This window comes from Euphorbia lathyris, chromosome 10 (assembly GCF_963576675.1).
Source record: "Euphorbia lathyris chromosome 10, ddEupLath1.1, whole genome shotgun sequence".
Classification (NCBI taxonomy): domain Eukaryota; kingdom Viridiplantae; phylum Streptophyta; class Magnoliopsida; order Malpighiales; family Euphorbiaceae; genus Euphorbia; species Euphorbia lathyris.
In genome coordinates, this window is record NC_088919.1 from 30470838 (window position 1) to 30483307 (window position 12470).

The 12470-nt window shown below is 34.5% G+C and overlaps 1 protein-coding gene across 1 annotated transcript; it reads left to right on the forward strand.

The window, feature by feature from the left end:
- Window positions 1-697: 697 nt before the first annotated feature.
- Window positions 698-6946, forward strand: LOC136208482 (serine/threonine-protein phosphatase PP2A-4 catalytic subunit). The gene is made up of 11 exons (XM_065999395.1): window positions 698-1070; window positions 1473-1529; window positions 1937-2020; window positions 2590-2661; window positions 3668-3739; window positions 4007-4047; window positions 5086-5152; window positions 5747-5938; window positions 6046-6135; window positions 6235-6342; window positions 6439-6946. Exons 1-11 carry the CDS (start codon window positions 978-980, stop codon window positions 6502-6504), a joined length of 942 nt encoding a protein of 313 aa, XP_065855467.1. The 5' UTR covers window positions 698-977; the 3' UTR covers window positions 6505-6946.
- Window positions 6947-12470: the final 5524 nt, after the last annotated feature.

Genomic DNA, 12470 nt, shown 5'->3' on the forward strand with positions numbered 1-12470 from the left:
CCATAGCGAGGAGAAAAGGAAAACCAGAGAAGAGGTCAGAAGAAGAAGAAGAAGAAGAAGAAGAAGAAACACATTGAGAGACTATCTCCTCTTTATGGTGGTTTTCACCTGGTTAGTGACTGACTAAGTGAATTTGGTCAGTCACCGTTAGATTTAGGATGTGTAAATCTGAGCCGTATGATTGTTTTAATCTTCACCATGACAAAATTCACATGACCAGTGACTGACCAGGTGAAAATTACTGTTCCTTTTTATATTTAATGACAAATGTTGTTATTAATTATTAGTAATAATTAAAGAAATCTTAAATGCTCCTGGCACGCCCCTTAAAAATCGCGACACCGTGACATGTGATGTAAAAGGACAAACTACCATCAACTCGAAAAATACAATTATACAGATTAAAAAAAAATACAATTTTACAATTTCTTAAATAAAAGGTATATACGTCTACACCAATAAAAAAACATTAAGATAAATTTGGAACTTATACCAAAATTTAATTTTAGAATATTGATCCTAGTAGCCATCAAATTATCCAGTATAATAACACAGTGACAGAAATAGGATTATTGTAAGCAATTTCGTACATAAATTTTTGTATTAAAATAAACATAGAGTAAAATACAGTTTTTGTTTGTAAAATTAATTAAATAGGAAGTAATAATAATAAAAAAACTCCGCCATCCATTTCATAATAAAGGTGGAAAGAAAAGAAGAAGCCAGTTTCTCAAATCTCCAAGTTATTAATAAAAAACCAATAACCAGTTACTCACTCGCTTCCTCTTCCCACGCGCTCTGCAGATTTTCCTCCTCCTTCTCCTCCCCCCTTCACCGCGCAGGCGATAGTTGCAGAGCAACGAACTGCATACAACACACCACCACCATCTGATTCAATCTTAGGGTTAGGGTTATCCCTAATCCGGATACACTTTTTTACCTGTTCGTGTTCTTTGAGCAGAAGGGAAACAAACAAGATGGGTGCGAATTCGCCATCTACAGATTCAATTAGCGATCTGGACGAGCAGATCTCGCAGCTCATGCAGTGCAAGCCGCTCTCCGAAACCCAGGTTCTTCCTTCATTTCTGTTTGTTTAACGAGAAGATATTATACAAATTATCTTCGTTTAGCAATGTTGTTCATCCGATTTGTTTTTGTTTGTTGAATAACTGAAATTACCAACTTGATCTATTCCTATTTGTATCTTTTGTGTGGAAAATGGAGGTAAGCGAGTTAAAATTCGCAAGATTTGTTATTTATTCACATTTTTGAAGGATTTATGGTGTATTATAATCCTCATTTCACCTCCTTGGGAAATGATACTTATTTATTTGAATTTCATATCTTTTTTTTTAAGTTTCTTTTTAGGTTTCTGATTTTTGCTATTAATTAGCATATGTTCCTGCTATTTAAGATTGCAAAAAAAAAAAAAAAGTTCCTTTATTTTTATTGTTTTGATTTCTTCCCTGCAGGTCAGATCATTATGTGACAAGGCTAAGGAGATACTGATGCAAGAAAGCAATGTTCAGGTGCAGACCTTCACCCTGTAGTCTGAACTGGCTTGAAATTTGAATCCTTCTATGGTGCTGTGCTGATGTCCTTTTATTAGTAAATTGTTACTGTTGGGAACTGATATGCCTTGTTGCTATTGTCAATTCATTCGCCGAATTGGTAATCTTATTATTAACCAAAGTTTGAGTGAATTTTCCTTGCTTTAAAAAAAAAATGTCTGAGTGAATTTTCAGTACTCATTTATCTGAAGAACTGTTAAGTTTTGAACATGCTGTTCTCAAATATATGTATCTGTATGCAATATGTTCTTGGCCAATAGCCACTATTAGGTGTACTTTATGCTGCCTGCACTTCTAATCTAAGCATACAAAATTATCCATCTAAGTAATTAGAAAGACATATAACTTTTTTCCCTGTGTTGTAGCCTGTCAAAAGCCCAGTGACAATCTGTGGTGATATTCATGGGCAGTTTCATGATCTTGCAGAACTTTTTCGAATAGGAGGAAAGGTATCAATTCTGACTATGACTGCTTAGAATTTTGCTACATCTGTATTAGCTGGGATTTCTACTAAAATAGTTTGCTGACATCTGCCAATGGTTTTAAAGTCTGAAATGCTCACGAGTTATATCAAAAACCATAACTGATGCTCAGGAAATTTCTATTTTTTTTTTATCTTCTAATGGTGATAACTTGGTGGATTGCATCTGGAAAGTTTTAGCAATTAGTTCTCGGAATTCTGGATTTAAGATTTTGTGCACAATTCTGTTTCACACTATCAATTAATTTTTTGTGCCATTTGAATGTTTGTTGACTGAGTTTAGTTTGATATGTAAGCTGATTTTTTTTTTTTTTTTTTTTTTTTTACTTTAGTTTGATATGTCATCCAACAGTCACAGAAGTCTTCATAAAAGGAGTCATTTCTTTAGTTGAGCTTTTAAAATGTTCCCTTATAAGCAAATTATCTCTTTTGGTATCAGCCATTTGTTCGTCACTGAATAATTTGGTAAAATATCCATCTTATTTCTTCTCATTTATTTGATTTTGAGTCTCATAACCATTGAAATTTTATTGACAGTGTCCGGATAGCAATTACCTGTTTATGGGAGATTATGTGGACCGTGGCTATTACTCTGTTGAAACTGTGACGGTATGAGTATTTCTCAATTCTTTCATTTGCTTGTACCGTGTTTTCCACTTCACATAAGAAAGCTGCGAAATTGAAAATGATGGTGGTTGTATTGTCTTATAGAGGCTTTATTTTGCTATAATCTTAGGAATTATTGTTACGATGCCAATTTTTCTTTTGGTTTGCTATAGGATGTTGTGAAAATATTGGACATGCCTGGTAAAGTTGGGCGCACATTCACATTATTCATTACTGCTTTGCTGATTTTTGACTAGGTTCTGATGCTGTATTGTCACATATTTTGACCAATAGATTTGATAATAACATCTTGATACAGTATTACATTTATCAACATAATATGGCTATGAGCCAGAAATTGTGGCTCATAGCGATATTATGTTTAATAGATTACAGATGCAAAGATTTTAGGTATATATATTACATACCATTTTTTGTTTTGCGTTTGCCTTTTTTGGTGCAATTTTAACATAACAACTTATTTTATTACAAATAGTGCTCTACTTCCAAATTCATTTCAGTTTCAGTACAATCAAAAAACTTTATCTTAAGTATTACTTTACTTTCATTTCAATTTTGGGACAAATGAAAATACCAATTTACAGAGGTATGTCCTAGTTCATATCAAATTACCTCCAACTAAACAATGTCATGTCTACCTTGCTGATTTCTGCATAATTGAAAATAAAAGAAGCTCCAATGGGATAAAATATTTTGTTTGTGCTCCTAACAGTGAAGTAAACATGGAAATACAAATATATATTTTTTTTATTCAAGTTGAAATGAATACTGACGTACAATTCTTGAAACATCAATACTAGCATTCTTTGATTTTAACCACCCTTTCATGTTTTAGATATCATAACAGTTGAATGATCATGATTCTTGTTTTCTTGTTTGAGTTAATTTTATTATGCTCACTGATTTTGGATTTTTTAAATTTCGGCACAAAAAATCCTTATTTTATTTGCATCTAACGTAGTGATACTAGTTTCTTTCTTGAATCCAGCTCTTGGTGGCGCTGAAAGTGCGATACCCACAAAGAATAACCATTCTTAGAGGAAACCATGAAAGTCGTCAGGTACTCTTCCACTTATGTTCTTTATTGAGCTTGCTCTTTTGATCAACAACTGTGGCAGTGCTTGCATGCTGAAGCTCATATGATCTTAACATATGATTTATGGTATTGGGATTGTTTAGTAAATTTTTTTAATTTGGTCAGTACAACTTATAATATGCTTGCATCTTTTTGTTTATTGTTGAATTTAAGTTTAATTCGCAGTTAACTTCATTGACCTTGAAAATCAATCTACTTATTTCATTATATTTGGATTTTTCATTCTGGCAGATCACTCAGGTTTATGGATTTTATGACGAATGTCTACGAAAGTGAGTTTTCTCTTTCAGCCTATATTGTTTCGTACCTTGACCAAAGAGTGGTAATAAACTTAAAATAGAATCAATCAATATGTGTGTGCCTGCAGTCTCACATGAATGGCTCTCCTTATGTATACATACATGTTTGTTTGTCTCTGAATGAATATATTTTAGCTGTGTACCAACAAATGATGGCTATGTACTATTTTGTTTATTATGTTTAGTATTTTTATTTCCTTATAGGACTTTTATTATGATTTGCATTGGAGACTCCTTTTGTTCACATATGAACTTTCTGGTATCTCTTTCAATACATGTTGTTCTTACAGGTTTTATTTATCTTATCTTTTCTTTTGTAAGTATTGCTCCGTAAGGAAGTTTACTGTGTTATGAACTAGTTAAGTTTCTAAGAAGATTCAAGCATGAACATCCAGATTGTCGGAGTCACCAAAATTAGAAACTCATGAATGCTAGAAAAATGGTGGATATTCAGTTCAAATGAGGAAATGCTGTGAGATTCATGAGTTACTCTTAATTTCTTTTTGGAGATTGTGTCCTGTTTCATTTCGAGTATCCTCATAACTTGAAAGCATATGCACACCATGGCAGCCTTATCATAGCTTTTGAGTCTTGAGAGCTTCTGTTACATTACTTCATACAAAATCCTCTCTCTCTCTCTCTCTCTCTCTGTGTGTGTGTGTGTGTGTTTGTACAAGTGCTATGTAAATACTGATATCACTATGGTATTCATCTGTCCAGTTACAATTGAGCAAAAAGGTATGGGAGTTTGAAGTGTCTTACTGTGGATGAAATCTACATTTGTTGTTTTAGGATTTGTATACTGTTTATTACGGATATCACAGTTGAATTTAGGATCTTCTGAGATGGCCTTAACTGCCAGTAGTGTGTTGCTGGTGATGTATGGATGTTCTTTCTCTCCCTCTATGTTATTTATTTTTTTGGAGTCATTTAAAGTTTATAAATCTGTTTTCTCTGACAATTTTTTTAAATGTGGGTTCTCTTACAAATTCGTGTTTTTATGCTTTACAGGTATGGCAATGCTAATGTTTGGAAGATCTTCACAGACCTTTTTGACTATTTTCCTTTGACTGCCTTGGTTAGTACGACTGCTTGTAGCTTACATTGCCTTTTTTAGCAATGTGATTTGCAAAAAACAGAGAATTAGATTGCCTGTACAGAATAACTAGAAAGATACTTACCTAAGTATTTTAATGTGGACATAATAAGGTTAGAGATGTTCTTTAAGGTATTTTCAATACATTCTCTTCTTTTTTATCTAAGTTCTGGACCTCTTTATTGTTTTTCTTTTCACCACCTTATGTAGCATCATCTTGCCCATCATGATTGTTTTTGGATTTGCTACTATGGGACTTGTGACAATTCAAGTTCTCAGTTCAGCACACTTCCTTACAGTTTGTTTTTGATATTTTTTGTTGAGATGAGATAAAATGTTCGATTGATTATTATGAATGTACTTATTGGAAGGATCTCTATAATATATAATACTCTCTCATACTGTTTCTAGGATCCTTGATATGTAATACTCTCTCTAATATATAATACTTTCTCATACTGTTTCTAGGATCCTTGTCTTATGAAATCTGGATAAAAAGTGCTACAACCGTACAGTTTTTTTTTTTTTTGCTTTCAATTGGATATGTATCTTACATATTCATTTTCTATTTTGTAGGTTGAGTCAGAAATTTTTTGTCTTCATGGTGGACTGTCTCCATCAATCGAAACCCTCGACAATATAAGAAATTTTGATCGTGTTCAGGAGGTTCCTCATGAAGGAGCTATGTGTGATCTCTTATGGTCTGATCCAGATGATCGATGTGGGTGGGGTATTTCACCCCGTGGTGCTGGATATACTTTTGGTCAGGTAATTCTTGTTTCTCTTGCAGAGATCTTTTCCCTCTCTTCCTTGCTATCTATGATGGTGATAAGATTTTCAGCTGAGATTCTCATTCTAATTTTCGTTGTCTGTAGGATATATCCGAGCAATTTAATCATACAAACAACCTGAAGTTGATTGCCAGAGCGCATCAGCTTGTCATGGATGGATTCAACTGGGCACATGTATTTTATCCTTGCAATTCATGAAACGCCTTTTCTTTTTTTCCCTTCCTCTTCCAGTTTAAAAAGGTCTGGCAACATTACATTATTTTCTTGGTGCAGGAACAAAAGGTGGTAACCATATTTAGTGCACCTAATTATTGTTATCGTTGTGGCAACATGGCTTCGATATTGGAAGTTGATGACTGCAATAGTCACACTTTCATCCAGGTTAATCCGTGTTCCAAATTTCTTATTTATTTTTGTTGATAAAGCAGTAGACTTGGGTAGAAACTACTTAGCAGCGTTGATTTTGATACATTGCAGTTTGAGCCGGCTCCTAGGAGAGGAGAGCCTGATGTTACCCGAAGAACACCTGATTATTTCCTGTGAGTCAGCCATCATCATCTGCTACAGTGGTGCACCTCCGTCCCAACTTTGTGCTTTAGATGGTTGATAATCCTAGTTGCAAGATGTATATCTATGGATGTGACTATCTATAGAACTTCGTTTGGCATGCTTTTTATCGGGCGAGTATGGGAGCCCAGAAGCATGTGCGAGAAGCCAGGTTTTCAGCATTTTGTTATTTTTTCTTATATTTACTCGAAAATGATGGAATTATCTGCAATTGGCTAAAAGCTCATGGCAGATCATCAGCACTAGATTGTATGTTCTTTAGCAGAGTTGTGGATATCATTGTTTAATTAACTTGCAGTTTTTTCCTATGGGCCTGTAGAGGGATGAATGGATTTTATAACTAGTGGACATTAATTACTCTTTTCCCACCCTTGTAATTGGCAGAAAGATTTGTTTAAAGCTTATTATTATTGTTATCTATCTACACCCTCGGAGGCTCTCTTACAGTTTGATGTTGAAGGATATCATGCTTTAACTTGATTAGATTTTTCTGTGTCCGGACTTTTTGCTGCATTATTTGGCAGTAGGTTAAGTAAAAGTTTCCATGCTTGGATTGCTGGTGTCAACTGATTGTCGCGTTGATAGTCGTGTCAAACGGGTTGTCGTATCAGAAATTGACAGTCCTAGTTTGGATGGATGATTTAGAGTTGCAATTATTGCTTCTAACGTTGTGACCCTTCTAACGATTTCCAGAATTATTGCTTCTTGACATCAGGAAAAATGCTGTTACCTTAGCGTAAATGAGGATTTGAAATGTGTAGGTGTTTTTGTTTTTATTTTTTATTTTTTTTATGTTGTGCTTTTTGCTAGAATGCATTTTATTCTTAAGTATTTTTTATACTAATATGTAGGATCAAGCCGAGCTTTGGTCTGCTTGTGTTCCGAGCTTGATCACGAGCTTTGCTTGCGAACAAGTCATTAATTTTGTTCATGAACTTCTCTCGTGAACAATTCATTAATTATGTTTATTTGAAATTTCTGTAACACAAAATTCCATAGTTCTAAAATCTACAAAATTAAAGTTCACATAAAAATAAGTTGTTTTATATTTCTTTTCTTTATGAAATAGTATTATTAAAAAAATAATCGAACCAAGCTTGCTTATAAGTGTGTTCATGAACATTTATAATCAAGCTAGTTCATGAATTAATTAAGTCTGTCTACGAGCTTTCAGTTTGACTTTTGTCTTGTTCAAGTTTAGGTCATGGTCGCCCTACCAATATGGTGAGATCATTGACAATTAGAAATCACTAATTACTATTTTTTAAGGTTTTTCTTTTAAGTTACTAGCAATTAGGAACAACTTTTTTAGTTTCAACCTTTGTTTGACTTAAATTTAATATGTAATTAGCTTTAGATCATGTGATAAGTGTCTTGTTTTGTCTTTGTTTCTGTATTGGTTATGGCGAGCGCGAGAGTGCAATGTGGTGGGCTTTCTCTCGATGATGATGTGTTTGAGGTTAGCAATTGGTGTCTGGTGGGACGGTTTCGATGAAATTATCTTTGACATTTTTGTGGTGGCTAGTTAAAAGAGTTTTTATTTGAAGATATTGGTTCACACATCTCTTAAAAGAGTTTTCATGAGTTGGATGTCCTAAGGGTTCAACATGGTGGTCCTTGGATGTTTAATAATTTCTTACTTCTGTTCTACTTTTCCATGTCCATTTGGGTAAAGATCCATAATCGCCAATTGGTTTGGTTTCATGTTATCGAAGATCACTATGGTAATTGGTGATTTTGTGGGCTCTTTTATTGAACCAGATTCATGCAACTCTGATGGTGTATGGAAATCTTTTGTTTGTATCCGTGTGAATGTTGATGTTCATTTTCTGTTAAAGAAGAAAATGAAATTGAAGCGTATGTCAGTTTCTGCTTTAATTGTGGCATTATTGGGCATTACACTCAATTTTATGGGAAGCTTTATGACAACATGTAGATCTATAAGTTTGGAAATTGGCTAAGGGCAAGCTCGAGGGGAGGTTTGTCTAAGACGAGTTCTAAATTCCTTCGTAATGCTGTAGGTGGATTACCGGGGACTAGAGAGGAGAAATCGAAGAAAATCATGGGATCTGTTGTGTAGATTATCTTCTTTTTCTCATCTTTAACAGTGTTGTATTGGAGATTTCAATGATATGCTTTCAACTGAGGATAAAAAGGGAACAATCGATCATCCCTAGTGGCTTTTCAATGGTTTCTGAGAAGTGATTCTGGACCGTGCTGGAGCAAGGGCAATGGATCCTAATGCTGTTGAAGAGCGTATTGACATTGTGTTTCTTACTTTTTTATGGTCTTCAATTTTCTCTCTTGGTAGATTTAGGAATTTATTAGTGCCTATATCTGACCATTCGCCCATTCTTCTTGCCCTTTGAGGCAGATTTTTAGGCCTGCAATTTCGATTCGAAAACACTTGGCTCCATGAAGATAGGTTAAATTCTATTGTGGTTGATTATTAGGGTTCTTCTTCTAGTGTTTCCTTTGAGAATCATATTTCTATTTTAGCCTCTAATCTTTCAAGATGGGGGAAAGGAGCGCGTTGGTCCCTTGTGAGATAGAATTAGTTCCAGGGAGGTGAATGGAACTATTGGTTAATTCTTTTATAAAAAAATATTCTCACTTTTAGTTCAATAGCACAACACAGAGGCAAATTCGGAATCAGAGGCAAATTCCGTTTACTGAATTAATCAATCAACAGAGCTTGATTCTGCTTCTGACCTTTTTACATAGAAGATAGCCCACACAGAGGAGCTTCTGTAGAGACTTAAGGTTTGCGGTCTATAGATGCACAAATAGTCAAAAGCATTATGTATGAGATTGATTTTAGAGCAAGCAAATATCAGAAGTAAGTAAAGGAAGGGTTAGAAAGAAGTTACTCAGTGGTTTATACCGGTTCAGCCTACTATATACATCCAGTCCCTAAAATACATTTTTCTGTGTTTTAATCCACTATTGAACTCTTTCAACGGTAGAGCATAAACCTTTACAATAGATACAGAGGTTTTTTAAAGTACCTTTATTTATACTTCACACTCAACTATCTCTGTCTCTCAAGTGTTTACTTAAACTGAAGTAAATAAAAGAACTTTTGATCCTTTTTACAATTGATGATTTTTATTCCAATTAATGACTATTTCTCAAAACAAATTACACATATATGAAGTATGAATGTGTATTCTTGCTTTTGCTCTTTTGTTGCTTGAATGCTTGAATCTCTTGTTTTCTCGTTGATGATCAAGTGTGAGAGGTAGCTTCTTCTTGGGATTTTATAGTGAAGCTTGGAGACTGAAGCTTTTGAAATTCAAAAGGTCAGTTGGAGAAAAAACGACTTCTATCACTTTCATCTTCTGACTTCTGCTTCAAAAGTTTACCGTTGGGGACGCCCATGTCTCTATCTCTTTGAGCCGCACACACTTCTAACTGCTGAAGGAGCAGACTGATGGTTTGAGCATTTATGGAAAACAGTAGAAGTTGTTGGCGAGGATATAACTTCTATCACTTGTACTTCTTTCTCTTTTAGGAGGCGCTGTGTCAGACGTGAAGTCAATGCCAACTTTTTCTGTCTTCCGGCTCCTTTGCTTTTATGCCTTTCTGGCTTCTCGATCATTATAACTTCTGGGCCAGAACCAAGGCATTGGGCCTTTATTTCTTTTAAGGCCTTCCACTGTTCTTTGCTTTAACTTATGATTCAACACAACACTTAACAATTGTATTAGCACAAGATAGCTATGATTAATTTTGTATTTAAATATTTTTGGGAATCTAATTGTATAATAATGATTTTTGCTAGAACCAAAAATCTCTGTGGAAATTGTGTTTTAACAATCTCCCCCATTTTGATGGTAACGAAAATTATCAAAGAAGAAATAGATTAGACTTACTCCCCCAAAACTGATGAACTTACATTGCTTCCGGATACTCCTCGTTAAGGATTGTGATGCGCCCCGAGCTGATGCTCAAAGGCTCACTAAGGGATAAGTGTACTCCGCCGTTATCAAGTAATAATCTGGACAAGTCCAGGTATCAAATCCACAAGATTTATACCGCAAGTACCAAACTACTAGGCTTCTAATGTTATCTAGGCGGTGGAAAGTTGGATTGAGGGTTTGTAATTAAGTTAATCTACCCCTAAGTGATCTTAAGCCAGACAATCAATCAAGTAGTGAATGAAATGATACGATAATGCAAGATTCAACCTAATTAAACAAGCAGTTGCATAAGCCTAAGACGATTAAACCTACTTATCCTTCTAGAGTCCCTAGCCCGGTATTCCTTTGTTACAGGCCGAGCTAGCTATAAGGTTCAGGAATTTGGGTCTTACCAACTATGAAGTCGTCGATTTCATAGGTTTCTTGATGTTAAGCCCAAAATATACCTAAAATATCATTAGTATTTACATCAGTTTTGCTACGAAATCGTATTGTTTATATCTGTTTATAATACTTTTATTTCCGAATATGTTTCTTTCTTGTAAGGTACCTAAATATTTGGTAAAATCCAAATAGGAACAAAAAGAGGTTAAAAACAGAAGAAAACCCTACAAAAGGAGTCAAAGACGACGAAGATCAAACGCACCGAAACGAGGACGAGGACGAATTTGGAAACGGAAGAAATCACTCCGTGTCGCGACCGAGAATCCTCCATTCACGGTCGCGACACGCGTCGACAGATTCTCCCCCTTACCATTTCGAAGGCTAAATATTTACTCCCCCATTCTCGACCGAGAATTTGGATTCTCGGTAAGAGCAGAAATTCTGAAAAAGCCATACGTACACGTTCGCTCACAAAGAAACGCGTTCGTTCGATTGGATAAGATCGCCTCTTCGTAGCAGACACGTTCCTTAAACTCGACTCTTCAACATCTATAAATAAAGAGTTGATTTCAGAGTTGGATATATAGAAAATTGAAGAAAAGATTAGTATAGAATTAATGCAGAAATTCTGAGTCAAGCGATTCAGAGTTAGAAGTTCGATTCTGTAAAAAGCAATATGATGTACACACATTGTTTATTAAATAATTTCAAATACAGTAGCATTTAGATTTGTTCATATTAGTTTACATTTTGATAGTAGATAGACTAGTCTCTATTCCGAAGATTCAGCGAGAAAATTTAGTAGAGGATCCGCCCCGGAGTCTGACAAACTCTAACAAAACCCAAGGAAAGGATTGACAACCCGTTCACTTGCAAGTCGTCGAAAGTTTCCATGCTTCTTGTTCTCTGTAAACTTGTATCAAATTCATATTTCATCTAATAAAGTTCATTCTATTCGATAGATTTTTATGTAGCACTTTGGTAAATGATCCGAAGTGAGTTCTGGTGATTTCATTAAAATGTAGTTGAATTCAAAATCTTTACAAGGAAACTTTGTTGAACACTTAGACAAATTGATATCATCAGTAGAGTATTAATTTGGTTAAGGTAGCAATCTAACCCGACCGTAGGAGGATTGACTGCAGTTCAAAGCCTTTTAATTAGAGGAATCAACGTTATTTCATTTTCATAATTTATACAAAGTTTAAAGTTGTTTTCTTTACTTAATGCAAACGAATACATTTGTTTACTTTTCTAAAGAACTAAACGTTTCTGTTTTGTAAATTTATCCTTAAATCAGAAGTGATTTCTAACACTCGTCATGCTCTAATCTAATTCTTATTCTAGCAATTTCAAAACCAAGTCCAATTAAACGATTTTACATATTATAAACCTTAAAAGTAAATCTAACTGATTCAAAATAAGTTTTTGTTAAAAAGCATTCCCTGTGGGATCGATATGTTTTATTACTACAAGCGTATACCGTGCACTTGCGGAAATCGCTCAACAAGTTTTTGGCGCCGTTGCCGGCGAATCGCCAAAATTTTTGACAAAAATTTAGATTTTTCATGTTATATTTTGAATCTAGGTTTATTCATACTTATTCAAACTTTTATATTTCATTTATTTCAAATT

Excerpts from the sequence above, each read along its gene's own strand:
- LOC136208482 (XM_065999395.1), top strand. The coding sequence starts at position 978 with ATGGGTGCGAATTCGCCATCTACAGATTCAATTAGCGATCTGGACGAG. Across the intron at positions 2,662-3,667 it reads ACTCTGTTGAAACTGTGACG|CTCTTGGTGGCGCTGAAAGT; the intron begins GTATGAGTATTT and ends TCTTGAATCCAG. Across the intron at positions 5,939-6,045 it reads CTGGATATACTTTTGGTCAG|GATATATCCGAGCAATTTAA; the intron begins GTAATTCTTGTT and ends CGTTGTCTGTAG.